Source organism: Oreochromis niloticus, linkage group LG18 (genome assembly GCF_001858045.2).
Source record: "Oreochromis niloticus isolate F11D_XX linkage group LG18, O_niloticus_UMD_NMBU, whole genome shotgun sequence".
Lineage (NCBI taxonomy): Eukaryota > Metazoa > Chordata > Actinopteri > Cichliformes > Cichlidae > Oreochromis > Oreochromis niloticus.
This window is the reverse complement of record NC_031982.2, coordinates 12,495,825-12,520,807: the sequence shown is the minus strand read 5'-3', so window position 1 is coordinate 12,520,807 and position 24,983 is coordinate 12,495,825. Positions and strand designations below refer to the sequence as shown.

Sequence of the window (24,983 nt, the reverse complement as noted above, 5' to 3'; positions counted from 1 at the left end):
ATTAAGAAACAACTATTCGTGTCCATTTTGAGAATAAAGTCAATCCACCCCCAACTTATGTCCTTAAAATACTTTATTTATTTTGGGCAACTTTGTCTCATTTATACCTAAAAATAGTTTTGTTTTTTTTTCTTAGAAGAGATAATGATAGAATAAATAGGTTGTGTTATTGTGGATATTTTGTTGACTCCATTTACATTTAGGGGATTTTCACATTCTAATATATAATATATACCATTTAAGACGTATATGCCACCCTTCTAAGTTTGAAGCAGCAGCTTCTTCCTTACACGTACAGGCCTATCGTTTCCTCCAGTGTATCCCGGCCTGCTGTTACTTTGCTGAGCTGCGGGCTCACGCTGTAGTGGCACGCGCCCCAGCCGGTGCGTGATAATGACGATGACGCAGAACAGCGGCAGAGATGATCGGCACCGCTGGCACTGAGCATGCCCGCGCCGCTACACTTCCACAGCGATAAAACCTGCATCCGTGGAGTTATGTGGTGGGCATTTATAGCAATAAACATCGGACCGGGGTTCTGCATCCAGCAACATCTGGTTCCCGCTGAGGAAGGACACTGCTGCGCATCGTGATCAGGAACCGTCCGGGAGATGGAAGTGGGGACTGCGGGAACCGGGGATGACGGCAGCCCGAGCGAGGCAGCGGCCGCTGGCCCATCTATGCAGCTTGAATTCGGGGACCCTGGTTCGTATGTTTCAGTGAAATTGTCAAACTGCCATCATTTTGGGGGGCGGTTTTATTAATAGCAGCCGCCTATGAAAGCTGATCTAACCCGGGAAGTTGGGCATAGCTGGGCAGCATCCTACCCTGCAAACAGTGCGTGGACACAGCTAGGCACAGACGAGAAAATCACACCAAAACAGATCCACAGAGTAGTAGCCCAGGGTAATCCCACTAAAGTGTGGGACTAAACAATAGATTGCTGGGTTGAATAACTCAAGATTGAAGTCACTGTGTTTTTTTAAATGCCACTGACTCACCGCAGGCTGGCACCAGCACAAGGTGCACATTAGGGATGTGTCCACACATTCCCACAAGACCAAATAAAGCTGAGCTGAGATGAAAGTTAATTTGCCCAAATGAGTACGTGGAAGTGTTTACTTGCAGGGCAAACACAAGACAGCAGTCATTTGTATATGCATCATCAATAACACGCTGACAAACACACCGTCAGCTGTTGAGCATCCATTGGTTAACGTTGTGTGCTCTCTCTGTCTCTCTCAGGTGTCATTTTATTCTCCTCCGCTTCTCTCCGTCTTCATAATTCGTGCCATCTGTCTGGTCCTCTTCCGAGCTAAATCTGGAGAGTGCCTCATGTAATCTCTTGTGGAATTAAAACATAAATCACACAGTAATCTCTTAAATGCGTATCATTTTCAGGCATTGCAGTGGCCACCACTGCTTTACATACCACAGAGCATGCCATGCCATTTTAATTTTGTTATTTAATTTTGCAAGTTTCCTTTCTGTGCATGCTCAGGCGTAAGTGGTTCACAAAATATATCTGTATGCAAAGAGCATCAAAATCTACCCCCGTGTCTAGTGTCACATTAATGTCACAGCAACAGGCCACCATTTTTTCCCCCCAGCTGATAAGGGAAAGCTATAATCCTCTTTGCCATCAAACGCACAGCCCTTAAGGCATATTTCTCTCAACACTGACACAAAATATGTCATAACAAGAATACCTCAGTGAGCTCTCAGTTACTGCACATGTCCTTTAAACTCTTTTATTACACATTCATCTTACAGGTAGCCTGTCACCCACATACTAATCTCAGATGACACAGTGGGGTTTGTCCTGTTTATTGCTTGCAGCTCAGTGACACGTTATTCTAGCCTGACCCTAATCCCACAGAGACTCTTTGTGTGCACGTCCACCCCAGGATACTCCTTCTCATTGTTTTGCCTGAGAGGCTTTGTTGCAGTACTAATCTGCAGTTTACAGGTGCGTACATCCTGACAAAAGGCAGAACTTTTTGTCCCGTTGCCACTCAAAACAGCCCACTCAACCTCCCCTCAAAGAAATCATTGAACTCATCAGCATCCACTTATTTTTGTTTGTGCAATCGTGCGCATCACGTGTTAAAATAATGTTTTTTTGTGTGTATGTGCAAAAGAATTATTGAGCATTTTCGATTTTACCTATGGTGATGTCAAGTTGTAATCAGTCAGTTTGTCTAACACATATTGGATTGATTGTAATGACCAATAATTGTTTCCGGAGGATGAACACCTTTGGTGATCCCCTGACATTCTCACTGACACTACACAGTTCACCTTTTAGGCTTTGAATTGAGTGCCTGACCAATATATTTGCAGAGCGATGGACCAGCCCATATTAGCTATTCTTCAATATATTGATCCTGGTATTTATTATATCAGAAAAATACAAATTTAAAAAGTGTCACGGTCGTGGTAGTGTCCTCCAATCTCTTTGGCTGTGGGTTTATGGCAGGCTTTAGTTTCTCTTAAAAAATATCTTCTATAATAAATACCAACAGAACAGCTTTTTTCTCTGTTGTCTCCCTGACACACAAAATCTTGCACTCTAAAAACAATCCCACCATAAACACTGCAAAGTAGGAACCAAAATTACTTCTCAATAGGGGCCATGAAAAATAATAATGCTAAACATAAACGTATGTTGAGATAAATAGTCATTATAAAACTTATTAATGCAAAATCACAAAATTGTATTATATAACCTGATGCGCATTATAAATCAACAGCATAAGTTACACAAATGACATGTGACCAAAAATAAATGCTAGTGGAGTCACTATGGTTACAAAGGTAAAGAAGAGAGGGAAGAAACACCGCTCATCCGTGTTATGAGTGGTTATGTTGCATAGTTTGTCCACCAGAGGGCACTTTGCACTTTGATGTTGGTACCTGAGCTGAGCATAAACAAGTAATACACCAACAAGATTATTTTTAAACTGTGTTGTCATATCATCTTAACAAGAACTCATAAGTAACTGCACATGATAAATGTTAGAGAGATCTATTTATGTTTCATGTGTTGGAAAGAAGAAAATAATTGCTGATATATTGGATTTCTAAACCGCCAAATATTGGCGTCAGTCTTAAAAATCTTTCTCTAGTCCTAACAATTGCTATTAAAAGATGAACCCCATTAACTGTTTGCATCCTGTAACTGTAACCTAGGAATATTTCTACTCATGAGCAAACACCTGCAAAACTAATGACACTCCTGTGAGCCTCAGCTGTGCATTGTGTTTAGAGCTACTCAGCAAACGCCCCACTGAGATAGTGAACAGCTGCTATTGTAAAGCAAAGAGTCGGTAAGAGGAGAATACACTTGTACTAATGACCTTGGAGGACTGTGTGCTACCCTACTGTTGTTAAATCAAATATTCTGCATGTTAGTTTAAGTTTATGACAGTTGAGATCACACTTGCAGTCTGAAGAGTCGTCATCAAATTATGTGATCAGCAAACTGCTCTGTCATGATTAACTCACAGCAACATCTGCTGCAGTGTCTGCTGTGTACTTTAACATGGCTTTCTCATGCATTATCTCAGCAATGCTTTGTTAACCTTGACTCTCATACAACATGAAAGTTACCATGAAGTTGCTTCCTGCTCTCTCATCCTATTAAATACATACAAACACAGCCTAGTTGCGTCCTTCCTGTCGCTTGGAAAGATTTTTTCCTAATCCTTGCGTGTGATTGGTCGGTGATGTGATCTGGACACCTCGGCCAATGGCAGCACTCAGATTAAGAAGGAAGTCAATCCAATAGAGTTTTTACCTTCTCTCTACAAATCTCACTGATCCAGGAATAGAAAACACAGACGGTACGCTGCAGCAGCCTGACAGTTGGATGTCAGTTTGATTTAGACAGTTTCACTGCATCTAGTATCTTGTTTTTCTTTCTGGATTATCAAACAATTTTTAACTTGTAGAGACTAAACTCTTCTGCGGTGAGTTTAAACACCAATTTATTTGACAAGATTAATAAATGCTGCAGAAGTAGCGTTTGAACATTTCCATTTTTAAACGAACTAAAATGAAATGACCCTGAGCCAAGGAATGTGGAACTGAATGCTAATCACAATGCTGCTAGACTGTTTTCAAGCTCTGCAGATAAAGTTTTTTGAGTTAAAACCTACAAAATAAATAAAGTTTGAGCTGATGTTGCATACTGTCATGTAGTGCTTATAGTCTATGTTGCTACTCTGAACTAGGATCCAGAGCATCCGCAGGATGAGTCTGGCTGTTTCTTTTACTTTAGGATATTTGACGTGTGCTTTCAGTCTAATTTGGGGCTAATTATTTAGCTTGATATTAAAGCTAGAGGTGCACACTAACTCATGCTGAGTAATGTACAGATGTGGGCACTATTACACATTTCTCTCCTTCTTTCTGCCTCTGTCCACAGATTCAAGCAAGAAGGCTCAAATAACAGAGGTGCGATTGTTGCTTCATGTTCTACACCCCTCACCTGTCTCTGTGTCTTGCATCTGCTCGTTCCCTTCTCCTATTTGTTTCTTGAATAGTTCATTTCAATGTAACTTTCATGGGAATAATACACATTATCTGTGACAGATGCCGTCCCCATTCGGATCAAGCCAAGGGCATGAGAAGAAGATTGGCCACAGGAGGGTCGATGCCTCTGGAGAGACGACATACAAGAAGGTTTTTCTTTTATTGTTTTGTTTTTTTGCCTGTTTGTCTCTTAATACTGTTTGTAGGTTTTCGTGGCATCACGATTTCAACTGTTTGCCACCCACACCTTGGTCTGTTGCTCTTTTCTTTGTTGTCCGCCTCCAGACAACCTCCTCTGCTTTGAAAGGTGCCATCCAGTTGGGTATCGGATATACTGTTGGCAACCTCAGCTCCAAGCCCGAGAGAGATGTGCTCATGCAGGACTTCTACGTGGTTGAAAGCATCTTCTTCCCCAGGTACATTCATATCAGTGGATGTGCATACAATTTCCATGAGATATTGCTTCTTATCCTCTTTCTGTTGTCGCACTTTACTCCATACAGCGAAGGCAGTAACCTCACACCAGCCCACCACTTCCCAGACTTCAGGTTTAAAACCTACGCCCCTGTGGCCTTCCGCTACTTCAGAGAGCTTTTTGGGATCCGACCAGATGATTACCTGGTGAGATACTTATTTTCTCTGATGACTCACAATGCAGTCAGTGTATTTAAGTATCATCTAAATTACAGTGTAACTAAACTGTTATTCCTTCACATTTGGGATCAGCAGTTAAAATTTTGCATAAACTGAAGATAGCATAGCATAGCTTAGCCATCAGTCTCAATTCTTCAGCTAATATCCTTCTACACATCCTAGTGGAAAATCTCATATAAAGCACATTATTTAAATTGCATTAGCCTGCCTACAATTGTCACTGTCTCTGCAAGCCACTTTGTAACCCACCTCCACACTAGCTCCTCCTTTTTATGCCGTTTCTGACTCAGTCATGTCTTTGGTCATTTATGCTTACTTGTTCTAAAGTTAGAACAAGTTAGAACAAAAGAGTATAAATGACTCTTTTGACTAAAGTCATCTTGACTGAAATGTGTGACTTCATTCAGAGTATTTCACTCTAATTTAACTGTCTGGCTCAAACTATATAATCCTGCCCAAAACCTGCTATTTGTCAGTGTTAAGCTAGAATATTATTCAATTAGTAGGACTTATCATAATTGTGGGTGCAGTATGTCAATGTAATTTCCACCGGTTATTAGAAATAAAGCAATATTTTTAATTCAGAAGATCATGTGACATGGCAAGGCATCCATCATTTGTCCTCCACAATTCAAATATCAGTCTTGTCCTAGAATTTTAGTCACAATGTATTAAAACTTACACATAATGATCATCACCTGCGTTGTGCTCAAGGTCAAAGTAATAGTTGCTGTGCTGTGAGCACCTTTACATTTTTACAAGAATTACTCCTCCTCCTAAAGCATTGGTCAGATTTTAGTAAAACCTGAACACAACGATAACCTAATGAGTTTCCACTCAAATCACGCCCAAGGTCAAGGTCAAGATCAAGGTCACAGTTCTCAGTCGCGCGACCATTTACACACTGTGCATGTCAGTGTGCACACACATGCATACGCACATGAGGTGACAGAGCGTGTTCTCAGCAGCACATTTAAGCTCACATTCTACCTGTGCCAGAGGGAGATTAGCTGACTAAAGCCTACCTTTTAAAATTCCAACTAGTGGCAGCAGACGGTCAGAGCGGTTTGTTTTTGTGTCTGCATGTGTTTGTGCTGCCAGTGGAGGGGTGGAGTAATGAGATAATTGCATTTTGTCAGCTAAGCCATAGAAAATTGCCTTCCTATGTGAGGCAAATTAGCTACAATCAAAGGGTACGCGCTTACCTCTCAGCTCATTTCTCCAGCCTCCAACCAGAGAATTACCTCAAATACCTCAGATGTCAGATATAGTGAGGAGTTTGCTGATGCTACTGGAATGCCTCTATTAGGCTAAAGCCTAACGAGCTTTGGTGAAACATCATCCCTGCTTTCTGCACACTTTCATGAGATAAATGAATGCAACAGTAAAGATAGTAAGTTCATTTGAGTGACTAATACAGCATTAATTTGTAGTAATCTCAACAGTCTATACTCACATAGTTTCTTTTTTGTGCCGATGAGTAATGCTGACTGAGTGGGTAGATGCATTAGTCCTTTGGTTGGATGGTGGAAAGCTCTAGTGGCTCAAACATGAGCAAAGCCATGCAGCCACCCAACAATAATGAATATTGTACGAACTTCTGACTATCTCATTATTCAGTCAAAACAGGTGACACAAGCATGATATGAAATTAATGAATTAGTTCGCTTTTGTAGCATTTGCATGTTAAAAACATATTTCCAGAGATCGTAGAGTCAGACTGTTTGAATTGAGGAAATGCACCAGGTTAAATTGTACTCTGTGTCTTATCTGTGCTTCTGTCTAGTATTCTCTGTGTAATGAGCCACTGATTGAGCTGTCAAATCCAGGAGCTAGTGGCTCAATTTTCTACGTGACCCGTGATGATGAGTTTATTATCAAAACTGTGCTGCACAAAGAGGCTGAGTTTCTGCAGAAATTGCTCCCTGGATACTACATGGTAAGTATCTCATCCATTAGAATCATTTTGGGAAAGTAAGCCAAATGAATGATTTCCATAAGTGTGATAATATGTTAGGAGTTGGAGAATGAAATCTTGCTTTGGGTTTGAACTGCACATGCCACAGAGCAGACCAGCAAAAGAAACTTCGAGTCACCTTTATCCTCTTAATCCAAACCTCCGTGGTTGGCCCAGGTTAGCGGTGATGTCAGGAGGTGGTGGTGTTGTGATAGGTGAGAGCAAGGAGTTACTCCTTAATTGGTGAAGCACGGACACAGTGGTGAAGACCAAGCATGAGCTGAGGCCTGGTGTTGAGTCACACTGTCTTGCATGTGCATGGTACTGAAATCCACAGATTGCAACCAAAATTAACCACTAATGTGCCACATTTTCTTCCCTGTGCCTCTCTCTCTCTCCCTTTATAAATCCCTCTCCAGAACTTGAACCAGAACCCCCGGACTTTACTGCCAAAGTTTTTTGGCCTCTACTGTGTCCAGTGTGGAGGAAAGAACATCAGAGTGGTTGTGATGAACAATATTCTACCACGCTCCGTGCGCATGCACCTCAAGTTCGACTTAAAGGGCTCAACATACAAGCGGCGAGCATCCAAGAAGGAAAGAGAGAAGTCCAAACCCACTTTTAAAGACCTGGACTTTCTGAGTGATATTCCTGAAGGCCTCACACTGGACCAGGACACATACGGCGCTCTGGTCAAAACGCTGCAAAGAGACTGCCTGGTAAGAGGGAGAATAGAAAGGAGCTGGATAAACTGGTCTTTGTAAAAGTAGATTAACACTGTGCATCTAGCAGCCAAGCCAACCACACATCTTCCTGGTACTTCATGAAAGAATTTAAGGAAAGCAGAAAAAAAGCTTAAATGTCACCTACTGCTAGGCTCTAACATTAAATCCATACTCAAATATTCATAATTTTCCACAAAGTTTTCATAAATATTTATTGCATTTTATGTGTTTAACATCAGGTTCTGGAGAGTTTTAAGATTATGGACTACAGTTTGCTGCTTGGGGTCCACAACAAGACCCAAGCAGAGAGAGAGCGTCAGTCTCAGGGCTCACCCGTCAAAGGAGGGGATGAAAAAAGGCCCGCAGGGCAGAGATCCTTGTATTCCAGTGCCATGGAGTCAATACAGGGAGGCTCCACATGCAGGGACACTCTGGAGCAGGATGACACGTAAGACGGCACTTCAAAAAGCCTCTCCTCATCCTCATCTCAAATATACACACAGGGTAACGTTTCTGCTCTCTTTAGTATGGGTGGGATTCCAGCTATGGGTGCTAAAGGGGAGCGCCTCCTGCTGTTCATTGGAATCATCGACATTCTGCAGTCCTACAGGTAGGTGATCAGTGTGTGTTACATGTGAGACAGTGTGCCACTGAAGAAAGCACAACAACTAAGGCATAGGTGGGTGCAGAGGTAGCACAGTTCTGGGAAGATTATTAAGAAAAAACGCACTGTTCATACTCAAACCCTTAGTGTTTTACTGGGAACTACTTAACTCATCAAGCATGTCATATTTTAAATAGCTGCAAAGTCATTTAATAATAATATGTAGGTGGAAGGAATGAGGATCTACATAATGGTTGATTTCTGGGGGGTTTTTTAATTTGGGAAGATTGCTTTATGTCGCCAATATTAGCCACTGATTTAGCAGTAAACTGCTAGATATGTGCTAATAAATAATTGAATTTTTCCATCTGGCAGGCTTATCAAGAAACTGGAGCATTCCTGGAAGTCCCTCATCCATGATGGAGTGAGTGTCTTTTATGTAACTATTATGAAATAGTTTGAATCCAAGCCCAACAGACCACTCTAAACCATATCTTGTTTTTTGTTTTACGGCATATAGTAAGGATAGAAAATGTTTATATATATTATCTTCACTCTTTCTTTATTGGGACCTGTATTCTCCCACAGGACACCGTGTCGGTTCACAGACCGAGCTTCTACGCTGAGAGGTTCTACAAGTTCTGTAGCACAGTTGTCTTCAAGAAGAGCTGCTGTGAGTTCATGCATGTGCATAGGCCGCAGTTTGTAGTGTTTCCTGTGGTCCTAATAAAGGGAACGAGTCCAAGTAATCCGTATGCTGAATTTACAGCACTGCGATCGTCTCCATCCAAGAGAGGACGAGGGGTTCTAATGTCCAAGTCCAGTGCAGGAGCCAGCTCGACGGGGCAGCGTCCTTCACTGACTGATGAAAGGCCGGAAAACTTGGACAACTTGGAGAACCTAAGAGGAGCTCGCAGTTTCCCCATGCTGGAGGACAATGGTATGACCTTTTCTAAGCTTTAATTGAAAAAAAAAAGACTTGATAAGAACAGAGAAATATTTCCCACAGGGTGCACAAAGGTTTCCTTTAAGGGTTTTCTTTCTTCCTGGTAAAAGGAAGTTTTTCCTTCCCACTGTCGCCAAACCGCTTGCTCATTAGGGTCATATAATTCTTGGGGCTTTCTCTGTCTTTACCTTACAATCTAAAGCACCTTGAGGCAACTACTGTTGTGATTTGTGTGTTAGAAAGCTCCTTAAAAAAGCTTACATCTCCTTTGTTGTTGTTTTTTTTACACCAAGTTAAAAGCTAATACAGCAAAGCAATAGCCCAGTTGCAATGGTGATGCTGGATTTCACAGCACAGCTTTCTAATCTTGACACTGACATCCTCTATTGTCTGCAGCTGAGTGCTCCTTTTCTCATTAAATAAAAGAAATCTAACATTATTGTTTATTGTTAATGTGCAGAAATGAAGCAGCAGCAAAGCGGCATAAGAAACAAAGTATAACTAAAAGTAACAAATCAGGACTAGATGTGCTTAAGCAAACACAGGAAAAACACAATGTAAGGTGTGCACAACAATAGCAGAAATAATATTAGTTCAGTAAATAAGGGAACACATGTAAATTTTCTAAGACCTGTAAGATCAAGAATGTAAGAAGACAATTAAATTAAAAATTTTGTACATGTCACATGTCATGTGCAGCAGACTGCCACTGACCCTGTTACTTTCTCAAGGCACAAAATATAGAGAGGAGTATATTAAAATCAATATTAAATGAAGTGCACAAACTGATTTACTAATGTTTGTAACAATTTGTAGCAATTTACTTCTGATTGCACCAATATTAAATGTCAGAAAATGCTCTTTTCACACATTCTTTTGCCCTGTTTAAAAAGCTGGCACATAGTTTTTTGACCAGGTGACATTAAAACTCAATTACATTTCCTTTTATATGCTTTAGACCTAAGTTACGGTTAAGTTAAGCTCTTTGGTGGCTTAATTAGAGATTAAAAAAGGATGCACAGTGTTACTGAGCACAAAGGCAGGTAACTGAGTTTAAGGACCACTGCAAGCATATGGCAGAGTTCAGATATCAGAGGTTCAGAGAGGAGTAGATGGATCTTTGTTCTGTGGTACAGCCTCCTGAGAAACAGCCTCTCTGTTTCTTAAAGAATTTATGTCCTGTTCATTTTTTTATCTCTTTCGCGCACACAGCTCATGATCTCTTACCTAACTATGCTCCTCAGGGAAGGAACCGCCCTGCACCCCTCCTTCATTTGAAGATGCCACCACAGCATCTATCGCTACCACTCTGTCATCAAACAACTCCCTACCCACCACCCCATTCGATACACCTGAGCACCCTCGCTACAGGAGGCAAATGCTTTCACCAAACATTTCCAGGTGAGAATATCTGATGACTATAAAATGTTATATCTAATCTGCTCTTATGATATTGTTCTTCCACAGTCATGCTTGCTCTGTGCTTCGGTCTGCTTTCAGGTCACTAAAAGAGGTAGTTGAGGTGCACGGTGAACGCCAGGACACTATAACAGTGGAGGTGGAGCTCAGGTAGATGAAAATGAAAATCCCAGGATGGTTTCCATTTATTCATATGTGCTATTCTAACATTTTTCTATGTCTTGGTTCATGCAGTAAAATCCCAAAGAGCACGGAGCTCACACAGATGACAGAAATCCCCACATCCAGCCATCCAGCAGCTGATCCTCTGCTTCCTGTCACTGCATCATCCATGTCATCCACTCCTCCTTCTGTTAACCCCTGCTCTCAGTATTCATCCTCCACCCTTCCTCCTTCCTTTTTGTCCTCCTCCTCCTCCACCACCTCTCAGTGCAGCGGGCATTCATCCTCCGCACTTACTTCATCAATCCGTCCGTCCACCAAACCACTCACATCTCCTGCTTCTGCTCAGTCTTTAAGCCTTTCTTCTCCAGTCTGTCATTCTGCTGTACAATCCACAGGTCCAAACAGCTCCACCCTTCCTCCTGCATCAGCATTCACCCCCATCTGTCCGGCATCCTCTCACTCCTACTCCCACAACTCCTCTCACCACCTGCCATCGACGCCCCCCTCCTCTGTCCCTCAAAGCCCCCAGGTGTGTCAGCAGTCACCACGTACGTCGCGCAATCAGCTGTCTGTCTCCAGCAGCCACAACTCACTGGATGGGGAGGTGCAGGTTTCCGACATATACTTTGTAAGTTCCCCCGTTTTCGCGCTCCAATTCTTCTGGTTATTGTTTTGCAGAAAATATTCCACACTAGATACTAACCACTTTAAAAGAGTTAAAACAAACCACATGATCATACAGCTGATTTATGAGAAAATCCATTTTCAGGGAGTAAAGATGATTTTATCTGATGTTTGTCGTTGATCTGCTGGGTCTTTTGCAGTGGCCCAGTCAGGACAGCGTGGTAGAGTTGTGATGGTGAGGGGGGAAGAGGGGGCTCTGTCTGTTTGCACGCACTATAGGAAATGCTCTTGCTTTTCAAAATGCTTTATTTCAACTGAAGCATGAGGCTGCCAGGAGCCACCGTCCATGCTTTTTGATTGTTGCCTTTTCTGCACAGCATGATTCTTAGCTGCTGATCTGCAGTCATTCCTCCTCTCAGCTTCACTCACAGCTCTATCCTTTGTGGGATTTTGTTTGTTTTTGCTGCATTCTTCCATTCATTCCACATTTTCTGCTTTATGTTTCTCTTATAACTCCTTCTATATTCTCATGCATCTTATTTTTCCATGTAATTTTATGTTCAGATCATTTCATTTTCATGCGTGTGTCCATGTGTGTGTGTCCATTCATCAGTATGCAGATGGCAGATATTGGGTGTACTCTCCAGTTCTTGGCCGTCGTAAACTAAACTCTAGTTCAAGTTACAATGTAAGTCACCATCAAAGTAGTTAGCTGTGCATTAGTCCAGGAGATGTTCGTACACACTAGACTACACTAGTAGTAACTGGTCCATTGGGCCTGTTACACACATAGCTGCTTAATGATCTTTGAAGGTAAAATAAAGCAAAGTCTGTTTGCTATGATTTATTTCATGCGGATGTCACAAGAAAGGGCGCTGCATATAAAACTGCATGTCATGTAGTTTGTTGGTAGTAAAGATTAGTTGGAACGTGTAGGTTTCTGGACCTCTAAATAAACGTAGTACAATAGGTAAGGATAAATGTGTGTTTGGTTGAAGATTTGATTGTTGTAACGATGCTTTTTGGCAATAAATCTTATTCCATTGGAAAGCCAGTTTTTTCCCCTTAAAATGTCCCACTTATGTAGGGCAAATGCATGCCTGTGGTTCCTAAGTGCTGATAGGGTGAGAATCTATATTGCTGTTGTAACAATGAAACATTGGACAACGAAACTGAGGTCTCTAGAAAAAGAATAAAATGAAAATAAAATTAACAAAAAATTATATATATATATATATATATATACACATACATATATATTTATATATAAATATATATATATATATATATATATATATATGCACACATAAATATATCGATACCAACAAACCCAATCGTTTCCATATGCGCTTGTCCCCATTTGCTGGTGTCGATGTTAATATGTAAACATGAGATTGTGCTGTAACAATGTAAACATCGTACATCAAAGTGGTATTGGATCTGATTGTCTAAAATCTAGCAGCATTCAGCGTGGTGATGGCTGAGGGATAAAAGCTGTTCCTTAGTCTGTTTTGGTCAGTATGGATCTGAAACGTCTGCCTGAAGTTAGATGTTTCAGATCCATAAATGACCAAGGTGAGATGGGTCTTGAAGGATTTTATTCATGTTCTTGGGACAGTGGGAGCTGTGCAGATATCGGCTGTATCCTTCAATTTAGAGATTGCACTTAGGTTCACTCCAAATAATGCAGCTTAGTTTTGTGGAACATAAAATCAAGTATCCCATCCAGACCAGTCAAATGTGGCATGCAGACGCCAACTGACCGTTGCAACAGGGTCCATGCTCACAGGTGCTGCCAATCAGGTACAAATCAGCCAATTGATTGCGAGCACCTGGGGTACCAGAGGCTCGAAACAAGAGTCAACAGCAGAATAAGCTGTTTGGCATTAGCAGAGAAGATTTGGCAAGTTTTTCATGGCCTCAACCCACAAATGCATTTTCCTTACAAGTGTGGCAGCAGAAACAGGATTTCCAACAGTAAATCCTTGGCAAGAAGCATTTCTTTGTTACAACAAAGAAATAATCAACCAAACACAAATGTCCTTACTTTTTGTGCTACATTTAATTGACTGTAACTTGTACTTGCTTTGTGCTTTTAGTGATGTTCAAGCTTCTTTGAACCTCTTTGAATGTAATCATCCTTTCTGAGGCAGTAAATGAACATGGCGCTGAACATTTTAAAAGCTGTTTCTATATTACATTAATTATTTGTGACTTTAAAAAAGCAGCAACGAAATAATTTACAAGCAACAAAGAGGGGAAGTAACATCTACTTCACACAGACATAGTTTCCATTTAGAAATTATAGAGAAGCTGCTGGAAGTTGGAGAAGTCGCCCTTAAAGTTGATCTGCATCATGTGGACAGAGTGGCTATGGCTTGATCTGATGACGAGGCTTTTATTTCAGATTCTGATTTTAATGTTTATAAGTGCATCACCTTCAGAAGCCACAACATGCAAAATTGCACATTGCAGCTCTAAACTGTTCCGGGAATAGGGATTGTCTCTGCAGAGCTCTGTTTCCCAAATCAGTTTTAAGTCCTCTGCTCTTCTTCCTTGTTGCGCTGCCCTCTGCCGGCTGTGTTTGGTAACAGCAGACTCAGGAGGATCGGAGCTGGGTGTACTCTCCTCTGCACTGCAGCTCAGAGTCCAGACGGGGCTCAGATGGGGAGAGTGGGCCAGTAGGTGTACGGTTCATTCATGAGTCAAAGTTAAATCACAGAACAGACACGAGTGGACGCATTTGCTTTGCCAGCCTCTCTAATGTTAATCTTCTCTTTCTCACTCTTTCTCCAGTAACTCACAGAGGAGGCAGCATCGATAGGTGCAGCCAGAGGTCATCTGTGAGATTGTAATGATGAAGCCACCAGGACGCTACGAAGAGTCAACGCTGATTGGCCAAGCTGCATGTGAGAGCTTGCTTTGCCAACAAAAACCAAAGGAGCGAACTTTTTTTTTTTTGGAAGTATTTACGCTGAGCCGAAGAAACAATCAAAAATCTTACAGTATTATCGTGAACATTTTAAAGCATCAGCTCCAGGACAATCTTACTGGTGGAGGTATCACGCGGGCACTGTGAATACTTTCAGTGTTATAAAAACGGGGCTCTCTGTGCAACTAACACAACGTGATAAATTCTAGAGTTGATCCCAAAGTTTGCGGATATACCAAACCTCCACGTGTTTATCTTCTGCCTCTTATCCAGAATCAGGTTGCCGGCTGGAGGCAGGCGAAGCAACATAGTCCAGATATCACTCTCTCCAGCTCTGGCTATGCAATATGGACATACTGTACGTGGTACTTCTTTCTGTTTTTGACTCTACCCGACTTTACTACGTCATGCTTTATTTGTGTGTCCATTTGTATTTTTCACTAGAGGCATGTCAAAGCTGTGTGTAACTTTATTCCTAGCACTTTATCGGTGTACCAGTGGCTGAGGTCTTTTTATTATAATTATGTGTGTTTTATTATCTTGTCGTCAGCTGTTGGTCGAAAACACACTCAAACACAGGTGATGCTGTGGGTGTTGTGCGTGCACGGTGTTCTCTCTCTTCCAGTCCACTCGTCAAACTCTGATCTGACGAGGTTTTGTTTAAATTGCCTTACTGATCTTAACTAAGGTATAATCGTATATTTTCTGATAATATGTAACAATTGAAAGAACACAGAAACTCTTAAATCCATATACGACTGTGAGAAACTGCGTTTTGTAGCAGTTTAAACAAGAAATCAGCCAAGCACTTACTCGTTTTCCATATTCAAAAAGGTCAAGAGAGAAAAAAGGTCTTTTGTAAATTGTTGATAATCTGTGTGTGCTGTACCACATGAATCTACGTCTGTGCCCTTATGTCTCTGTCTGTGCATGTGCTTGCATGCGTATAACGTGTGACTGGGAAACGAATATTTTTTTGTTTGTCGAAAAGTTGCTATCGCTGTTCAGGGCCATGAAAGTCCGAAGCAGCTGCACGCATGCTGGCTACGCGAGAAGAGTCGAATCGCCCGAGTCTTCAGCCACCCCGGATTTATCAAGATTTACCAAATTAAACAAAGTACGAACTGAAGCATCCAAGAAAAGGCAAGCAGTACTATCCTTCTTCCACACACACGGTGATGCTTGCTGAAGCAGGTTTGACCCCCTGACTGTGTCCATAAGCACCACTGCACCATATCACTGTATTATTTGAAGTTAACCCGCCTCGTTGTGGGCAACGGTGTTTGTAGCTGATCACTGTGTAAAATATAATTAAATCATATTGTGTAATTTGTTGTTGTTGTTTTTTAAATCACAAACAAGTTGTCCACTAGATGGCACCAGAGTGTCTCAGAAAAGGAATTCTCAGTGCCTGAAACATCGCAGAGTGTTCTCACCCCTTTTAGTTGAACCGTAGAATTAAATTGCATAAAGACATATACCAGAAAATCAGCTGCTTATAGGTCATTTGATTGTGTTTCTAATGGATGATAAAAGGGGGGCTTGTATTTAAAGCCACACATCCTCCACATCACACTGACATTTCAAGGCATGCAAACATAATGATATGACATCTCGACTGCTTTTCTGGAGATTGTATTTATGTGTTTATTTTCATAAATCAGCAGAGGACTTACTGCTATAAATGCGACGCCATTCTAAAGAGACAAGGCTTCAACCAAAACAGCTCACCAGAAATTTTAGCTGATAGTCTGCATAAAGTGATGCTGGTCAGATTGGTTTCCATTATAATGTGTTGGTAAATGAACAGAGAACAGAGGAAAGACAGAGTGACGCTAATTATAAGCATAAAAAGTACTGAGGAAATATACTGAACTACAGCACGCACTTGGGTGTAGCCTATACACAGATGGGTGACAAATTAAAGGATAAAAGAGCATAAAGGTGTTTTAATAGTGATTATCTAAATGTCTGTAACACAACTGGAGAGATGACACAGCACCCTTACAAAATATACTCAGTCATTTGGTGTTTTGACGATGGCGGTGGAGAGATCCAGAAATCTGCCAAAGGTGTTCTGGTGACTGTGAATGCTGAAGCATATGATTCACATCATTTTTACACTCTTCAAGCCACCCCTCGTGCCTCATGAATGGGAGCGTCGTCATCTCGGAAGAGACTGCTGTCACTGGAAAGAAATGTTTCGCCGCAGGATAAAGCTTATCGCTGGATTCAGCAGAGTCTCTTTCCTCGAAGGGGACACGTGGACTCAAATCATGCCGGCAAAAGGGCCTCGGAGTTCAAGTTTTCCTTTAATTTGTAAGTATGTGAACACATTTGCTTTGAGAAAAAGTAAAATACAAGTAAAGTGCAGAGTAAATATAATCAAGTGTGCAGTGAATTTGCTGACTGCTGGTGCAGGTGCACTTGTATTGCTGCGTGCTTGTGTGGGCCAGAGTTGCGAATGTCAGTCAGGCTGACAAGTCAGGCATGTCGGGCACTGATGGAATGTGTGATGGACAAGGATCAGCAGCCACCTGCCCAATTGTCCGAGAATGAAATTGTCCCTCTCTTGATTTTCCACTTTTTTGTCCTTCTACCTTTCAGTCCACACGCACGCACACACACACACCCTCCCCCCCCCCCTCTCCATCCTATTTAATGCCTACTTCCTGATTTTCAGCCAAAAGGAGATTCTTTGAGTGCAACTAACTCCATGTTTAAAGCCATGTTTTTGTAGCTACATTTCACAACTGTCCACTCAGGCAATCATCAAGATACTGTTTTAAAAAGAGGACAGCTGCAAGGATACACTTGCTCAATGTGTGTGTGATTGTGCCTGTTTAAAAAAAACTGTCTGTTCAGGCTGTGGGTTGCAGCTTTCTCAAGTACTGCTCAGCTAGGTGTGTGATTGTAGTGATTTGTCACCAGAAACCAAAGACAAAAATACATTTTAGAAAATGAAAACATGTGCAGCTGTCTTGAGTGTCCAGCCTGTCAGAGCGATGAAATTTTGTGAAAGGTAGAACATTTTGGCTGGCTCAAATTTTTTCACACCTTAAGCAAAGGCAGCCTGTTTCAGAGTTAAGACCTGGTTTTAGAGCTAAAGTTAGAATAAGGTTTAAATTAAGGTTGCAGTGAGGCTGGGCATTTTCTGTAATAGTTAACCTTGCGAGTAAAAAAAAGCCTCTGTGTGTGTGTTTGTGGGTGTGCGTATATATACACATCTACTGGTCACTTCATTAGGTGCACTTGTTCAGTGCCTCATTAATACAAATATCTAATGAGCCAAGTCTGAGTAAACTGAGAAACCACTGATCTACTGGGATTTTCCCACACAACCATCTCTAGGGTTTACAGAGAATGTTCTGAAAAGAGAAAATATCCAGTGAGTGGCGCTTCTCCGTGCCAAAAAGCCTTGCTGATGCCAGAGGTCAGGGGCGAATGGCCAGATTGCTTTGAGCTGACAGGAAGGCAAGAGCAAGTTAAATAACCACTCGTTCCAACTAAGGTATGCAGAAAAGCATCTCTGTATGCACAACATGTCAAACCTTGAAGCACCTGGGCTAGAGCAGCAGGAAAGTATACAGCGCGCCATTCCAGCTAGCTAAGAACAGGAAGCTAAGGCTCCAATTCACACAGCCTCACCAAAAATGGACAATAAAAGATTGGAAAACATTGTTTGGTCTAACGAGTCTCAAGTTCATTCAGATGATAGGGTCAGAATTCAGCATAAACAACATGAAAGCATGGATCCATCCTGCCTGGTATCAATGGTTCAGGCTGCTGATGGTGCTGTAATGGTTTAGGGAATATTTTCTTGGCATGCTTTGGGCCTCTTAGTGCCAACTGAGCATCATTTAAACAAAAAAAAAATAAAAGATACATGCTGAATCTATCGAAATGCAGGTCAACGTGATAGCATCATCAGACTATTGTCTGTTTGTTTTCCCAGTTTTATTTTCACATGTTGAGAACCTCTGCTTTGGGGTTACTTTGGTGAAAGTGACCAACTTTTAACCACCAAACGGAGTGAAGACCAGATGTACAGAGGGGCAGACAGGCTTTTTTTTAAAATTATAAGTGAGAACAAATAACATAAAAAATAAATCTGTGTAGCCAAAGTTTGATAGAACAGTGAACAGTACTTTATTCCATAGAGCACCATAACAGTCAGACATGTACTGGTAAAACATTACTAATCCACACAGTAACACAAGCAGGCATGGGTACTGTTTACTGTGCACTGATCCAGTACATACACTGTACCACTGCTGTACATTCACCTGCAATGGAAAGAGTCCTCATTAAAATTCACTACATTTATCTTCTCTTCAAGTGATTATTTTACATCTTACATCACTCTCACCCCCAACTGGTTGTGGCAGATGGCTGTACCTGGTTCTGCTTCAGGTTTGCTCTTGTTAAAAGGGAGTTTGTCCTTCCCACTGTCACCAAGGGCTTTCTTGATTGGTGGGGTTTTCTTGAATCTTAAACCCCAGGTCTATATTTTTGACCATTTGTAGAAATGTGTCTTCATTAGATAAAAAATGGGCTCGCTTGATTAGCGCTAAAACGCAAAAAATTATTCTTTAGTGTGAAATAGTCGCATCAGACCTGCATGATGTTTCCTAGCTTGGAGTTTGCATGTTCTCCTAATGTCCGCTTGAGGCTGTTTTGTAAGCTCCAAAGCCAATCACATGCATATTAGATGCACTGGAAACTGTATGACTATCTTTCGTTGCCAATCTATTTCTGCTCCTCTCCTTGCTTTCTGCTCGCATGCAGACTGGGATAGACATCAGACACCTGTGACTTTGAAAAGTAATATTATCATGGTGATTATCACCAAAAGAATAAACAAAGAGGCTGGGGAATGAAACATAAACCTTAGACGAGGAGTAATAAACTAAAAATATTTCGAAATAATTCATGGATTTAAAGAAACACGGTGGAGCGGCAGCATCTGTACCTGGGGTGAATGGGCCATCACAAAGCTGAGCTTTCATCTGCAGGAAACATAAACAAATGGCTTTGTTCTTTCAAAGCAGAGAGGGGCGAAAGCCAGAACAAACAGGGTGAGTGTGCAGTGTGTGTGTGTGCGTGTGTGTGTGCACGCACGTGAAAAGAAGAGAGAAGAAGAGGAGCAGAGAGAGAAAGCAGAGAAAGAGAGATCAAAGCAGGGGGTATGTTTTTGAATCTCTGTGTGGGAGGTGGAGCCTCACCTACCCAGAATGCCTTGCCTCACTCCTTGCAGCCCACTCAGGTTTTTAGGAGCATCACTTTTCTTTGCAGCCAGCAAATTATGATACTACCTCTTCATCAGTCATCTCCAGCTATTCTGAGAGAGTCTTGAAATGGTGACTTGATGTGAAGTCAGTCTCTGATCTGTGATGCATAACCTGTATCTCCCACTCACAGTTCAACACTGCTGACAATGGAGTGATGAAGTGCGCTGGATGAAAAGTCTACTAAAATCCCAGCTAGAGTCATGGTTGAATCTTACCGTAGAAGATTCCCGCTAAGTTGGATCAGAGCCCATCTCCCCCTTTTCCCAGTCTCATGGCAGGGATCGAAACATCTCTTTTTAACTTGGCGTGAGAAGCTGCTAACAGATGTCTGCGCGTCCACGCGGAGGGAATGCTGTGCCCTCTCACACACACACGAAAAGCCTTGAAAGGCTCTCCACTGCGTTGACAGTGTCTTAAGGCAGTGTTTATCTTTGGCAGGCTGAAGAAAACAAAGCCATCGATTTCTAATCCTAATCCCCTTCTACTGCTTCTCTCCTATTGATCATCTAGCCATCCTTAATGAGATGGATGAATAGAGGGATGGAGGGCTGATGAAGGACAAAACTTTCCCTGACAGCGTGCTGCCGTGCTTCGCCTCTGCCCGTGTCTTCTTAATCTGTCTCTTTTGCTCGTGGGGTTCTCGGCAATTTAACGTGGTCTGCGGTGGAACATAAAACAAATCCAGCTTGGTACTTTTGTGGAGCTTTATCAAAACTAGAAGCCTGCAGAGCTGTCAAGGTTTTGCTTGTATATTAAAATGGACTAACATGGACGAATGCACTGCACACATAGAGGCACAAAGATGCATGCAGAGCGAGATTGGATTGACCACTTATCACTTATTACATTTCTCCTCTGCCCTACTTACACAGAGTCAGACAAGCATTCCCTCATCCACCTGGTCTTAAATCAGATATTGCTGAAGCTCTGGACTGGATGATTGACTAGTCCTGTATGTTTCCGTGTGCCAGCTCTCATTGGTTATTTCTCTCTAGAGGTGCATGGGTAGCAGATATAGGAGAGCGACGTGGATTTTTTCCATACTTATTCCAGATAAGACAAATGTTATATGTTATGGTTATGTTATGTTATGTTTCAGATTTATTCAAATTATTCAAACAATTTCCTCCTTCAATCCAATTCAATTCAATTCAATTCAATTCAATTCAATTCAATTCAATTGGCACCAAATCACAGCAACAGTAATCACAGGGTGTTTTATATTGACAAGTAAAGATCCTACAATAATACAGAGAAGACCTCAGGAATCAGATGAGTCTCTATGAGCAAGCAGTTGGCGACAGCAGGAAGGGAAAACTCCCTTTTAACAGGAAGAGACCTCAGCCAGAAAAAAGCTCAGTGAGTCACTGTGGAACTAATGTGAGGAAATAACGATTTGGTCTCCTGCTGAATTTCTAAGTTTGTTCAGTCGAGTTGAGCACAGAGGAGGGAACATTATGCTTTGGGCTGTTTTTCTGCTAAGGGTACAGGATGATTGCAACATGTTGAGGAGACAATGAATCTGCCCGTGTGCCATACTGTAAAACCTGGACTAGAACCTCCTTCCCTTAACCAGAACACTGTAGATCATTTGTGAGTCTTCCAGCATTGCAATGGTCCAAAACATCCTGCCAAGGAAACAAAGGAGCAGATAAGGAAGAAGCACATTAAGGTCATGGAGTGGCCTAGCCAGTCCCCGGAACTTCAAGTTGCCAAGCAGCAGCCAAGAAATCTTAAGGATTTAGAGAATTTATGTGCAGAGGAACTCCTGAGATTTATGCAAACCTGGTGATCATCTACAAGAAACACCTCTCTGCTATGGGTAAGAACAAGGATTTCTCCAGAAAGTCATGTTTTGCTTGTTGATGAAATACTTATTTTACTCAGTAACATGCAAATTAATATGTAACATTTATGTAATGTATTTTTTCTTGACTTTAGCATAGTTACTAGTAAAAAGTAGCATAGTTACTAGTCTCTGGGGGGTGGGCTATTTTGAAGATGTTGAAGGCTTTTTGAAAAACTATAATAAACAGAATCTTGCTCCTGTGATCATAGGTTGGGTCCCTAATAAAGTAAGTTACTAACAAAAGCAACAACAGTATTACAGTCAAATCCATCTAAGACCCCAATTCACTCTATATGTTTCTATACACTCAGAAAGGTTTATTGCACTGAGGGTTGAATCCTTGACCTCCTGCCAATCCTGGAGGCATCATCTATAAGAAGGGTAAACATATAGGCTAACCTAACACACCATGATCCTTGTAAGAAATATTGTTCCATGACCCAATAAAGCCTAAATTTGAACAGACACAATGTCAACACTGAATCAGGTTGTAAAGAACCCGAGAAAGAGGCACCACAGGATATTGATGGTGGAGATCCTGTGATGGTATTTGTGTTGATTGTCCGAACCTGTAGGATTAATCTTAATCACCGTGGTATTCCCTTTCTATTGGGTGAGGTCCGTGGACCACACCCACCCACATTCCTTAGTATTTACTTCTGAGCTCACAGACATCCTGGATTAATCCTAAGGTGGCTACTATCTTCATTAAAAAGGCATAAAATCTAATTTAAAAAAGACACAAAGGGGTAATCGAATCATTGCACTGCAACTGACAAGAGTTTACATCTAAGCAAAACTGAGTCTTGTCTTACAAAAAGGTTGCTTTGCTTGCAGAACTTCAGAGAAAATCAGGTGGTTTTAGATATTTAATGCATGTCACTGCAAAAATGGCACCCTGGGGATCGTTTTCCCTAAGTGTGTGATAATGGCTGCAACAGAAGTTATTAATAGCAGGCTAATGTGTGTCAGATGCTACCTGTCCAGCAGCAGCAGCAGGGGAGAGAGAGAGCCAGGACACGAGTGACTGGCCAGCATAATGAGAGGGACATGGGCTGCCAACTTAGGCAGCTGCTTCTCCAGTGGTACTGAATGCTGCGAGTTTGTGTGTCTGGATGTGAGTGTGTACATAAATTTGCCTCCGCTCATTTCCTTTTTTCTCTGATTTTTATATATATAACGCTCAACAGCAGCCGACAGAAATACAGCCGCATTCACGCATACGCTTGGCACGCTCACGGCCTCACATGCACATGTGCACACAGAGGCAACCTCATCGGGCTTACCGTGGGAATGCCTGTGGCACTATGTCAGTTACTGAGGTGATGCTTTTAATCCTGAAACAAATCTAGACTTTGTGTTGTGCGTCTCCAGCTGTGCGTGAGCGAGCGTGCCCGTGTACAAAGCACGATCTCGCTCCTATTAGATTACGGCTGGCTGCACAGCAAAGATACCCCACTGCCACTCCCACATGGAAGAGCGGGTAGGATTAGCCGGCTCTGTACCCACCCTAATCTAGGGACAAAAACCCACAATTGCCTCCCACTGAGACACGTAGACAGAAAGATTCAATTTGATCTGCCCTTCTCAATATAACAAGAGTGTCTTTTAGGGTTAAAATATCTACTGCTCACTCTACCATCAGTCAATGTGGATTCAGCACTAAACTGTGTCCTTTTTATCCCTGTGATTGATCAATTTGATGACAATTTGGAAGGCCTACAGGCAGAACTTTATTGTAATAAATGCAATGAAAATGTAACCTTAAAGTGGTGCATGAAATATCTTTGCTAAAAAAACTTTGTCATAGACTTCTGGATATGCAAAGGCGAATCTTTTCAAGGGTTTAAAGCGATTAGAGCTAAATAAGCTAACGCTAACGTACTGATGGTTCACATCTTAGTGTTTTGACATGCTAACAGTTTGTGCTTGACACTGAACACAACACAAGAAGAGTTAATTGGTCAAAGCCAGAGAGGGAAAGGATCAACATGCTGACACTGGAGCAAAAACCAAAAGATGACATCGTCTTTGAATTACAATGTTTGCATTAAATTTCATCGCTGTCCATTCAACAGCTGCTGACATTTCACAAACCAAGAAGACTCAAACTCCTGAACCTATGACTAATAAACAGCTGCCCTACTGGCAGTAAAGTTTTGACTTTACCTACTGATGCTAATTTAACATGACCTTTCCACAGTGGCGATGAAACTGTCTGAAAAGATGCGCTTAAGGTTAAAACGTGTTGATGTGCCACGTGAAACCTTAAAAGTAGGGTGCTACGGTTTAAAAGTTGCGATTGACACAGAAAAACGACATCTGGCTAATAACGCGACGATTTCAAATTAAAAGCAACACAGTGAAGCGAGGAACAAGTCAGACTGTGTTTTTTAGCAATGATGTCGTAAGAGTGGACTGGAATGACTGAAGCTGAGATACAGTGTTTTCATTACTTAAAAAAAGTGAGATAAGGGAGAGAAACAGGAACGACTGACGAGAGAGGCTCTTTCCTGTGCCTTTGCCTGATGGCGCCACTATAGGAAATATCAGGTAATCACCAAAATCAGCAGGATTCAAATTTCCAAGTGACGACAAAACCAACAGAGTCACCTGCAGAGCACATCTACCAGCTTAGTCACACGTGCTACATCCATGCAGCCAACTTTGAAACAGTGGAAATTGAGTTTATTCGTCCTTTGAAGAGTTTTTTTTCTTAATAAGACAGCTGCTACTCTGTTTCTTTTTTTTCCAGGTAGAGTTCAGTGCATTGATGCATCATTCCAAAAGGCTACCTGCTAAATGTGGTGTCAGTGTCTCATTATTTGACGAAAGCTGCCTGTTTCATTGCTCCGAGCCAACACAACTCTTTCCCTCTGTCTCTCTCTTCCTCTTTCTGTCTCTTACTCAGAGGCTTCCGCCTCATTAACCACCATCAGCATTTTGCTTGCTGTGTGTGATTTGGACGTACTGAGAGGGAGGCAGGGGGTCGTGTGTGTGTATTCGCTTCTTGTATGTGCGCAGGCAACTCTCATTAGGACGGAAAAACATTGACATTTTTTGCCAGAATGAGACCCAATCATATCTTCGCCTTTTTTATATATATATCAAAGAGTTCCTCCAATCAACTCCCTGGTGTGTGTGTTTGTGTGTGTCGCAGTATACACATATATATGCAGTGTATGTTTGTGTGGCGGTGTAGCGGGAGACAGATGTTTGCTGATTTGACATGTTTGCACTGCAGGCTCAGCCCAATTTAGTGAAAAAAAAAAACTGAAGAA

General features: G+C 41.7%; 1 protein-coding gene across 9 annotated transcripts; it reads left to right on the top strand.

Annotated features, from left to right (window-relative positions):
• The first annotated feature begins 352 nt into the window (after nucleotides 1–352).
• LOC100711435 (phosphatidylinositol 4-phosphate 5-kinase type-1 gamma) lies at nucleotides 353–15,891 on the top strand. 9 transcript variants are annotated; one of them, XM_013270625.3, is made up of 18 exons: nucleotides 354–705; nucleotides 4,430–4,458; nucleotides 4,597–4,686; nucleotides 4,822–4,952; nucleotides 5,040–5,157; nucleotides 6,977–7,129; nucleotides 7,567–7,866; nucleotides 8,112–8,320; nucleotides 8,399–8,482; nucleotides 8,852–8,900; nucleotides 9,065–9,149; nucleotides 9,246–9,416; nucleotides 10,667–10,823; nucleotides 10,923–10,991; nucleotides 11,076–11,634; nucleotides 12,244–12,318; nucleotides 14,228–14,311; nucleotides 14,427–15,891. In XM_013270625.3, the coding sequence occupies exons 1-18, from the start codon at nucleotides 612–614 to the stop codon at nucleotides 14,427–14,429; spliced, it is 2,460 nt and encodes an 819-aa protein (XP_013126079.1). In that variant the 5' UTR covers nucleotides 354–611; the 3' UTR covers nucleotides 14,430–15,891. The 9 variants fall into 9 exon arrangements, 7 of the variants coding, with proteins under 7 accessions (XP_025756183.1, XP_013126079.1, XP_013126078.1 ...); XM_013270624.3 differs by having other exon boundaries at nucleotides 14,225–14,311; XR_003214935.1 differs by lacking the exon at nucleotides 12,244–12,318 and adding an exon at nucleotides 11,831–11,865 and having other exon boundaries at nucleotides 355–705.
• Nucleotides 15,892–24,983: the final 9,092 nt, after the last annotated feature.

Coding starts and splice junctions, on each gene's coding strand:
- LOC100711435 (XM_025900398.1), top strand. CDS start 612: ATGGAAGTGGGGACTGCGGGAACCGGGGATGACGGCAGCCCGAGCGAG. Junction 4,953..5,039: donor GAAAGCATCTTCTTCCCCAG/GTACATTCATAT, acceptor TACTCCATACAG/CGAAGGCAGTAACCTCACAC. Junction 5,158..6,976: donor TCCGACCAGATGATTACCTG/GTGAGATACTTA, acceptor GCTTCTGTCTAG/TATTCTCTGTGTAATGAGCC.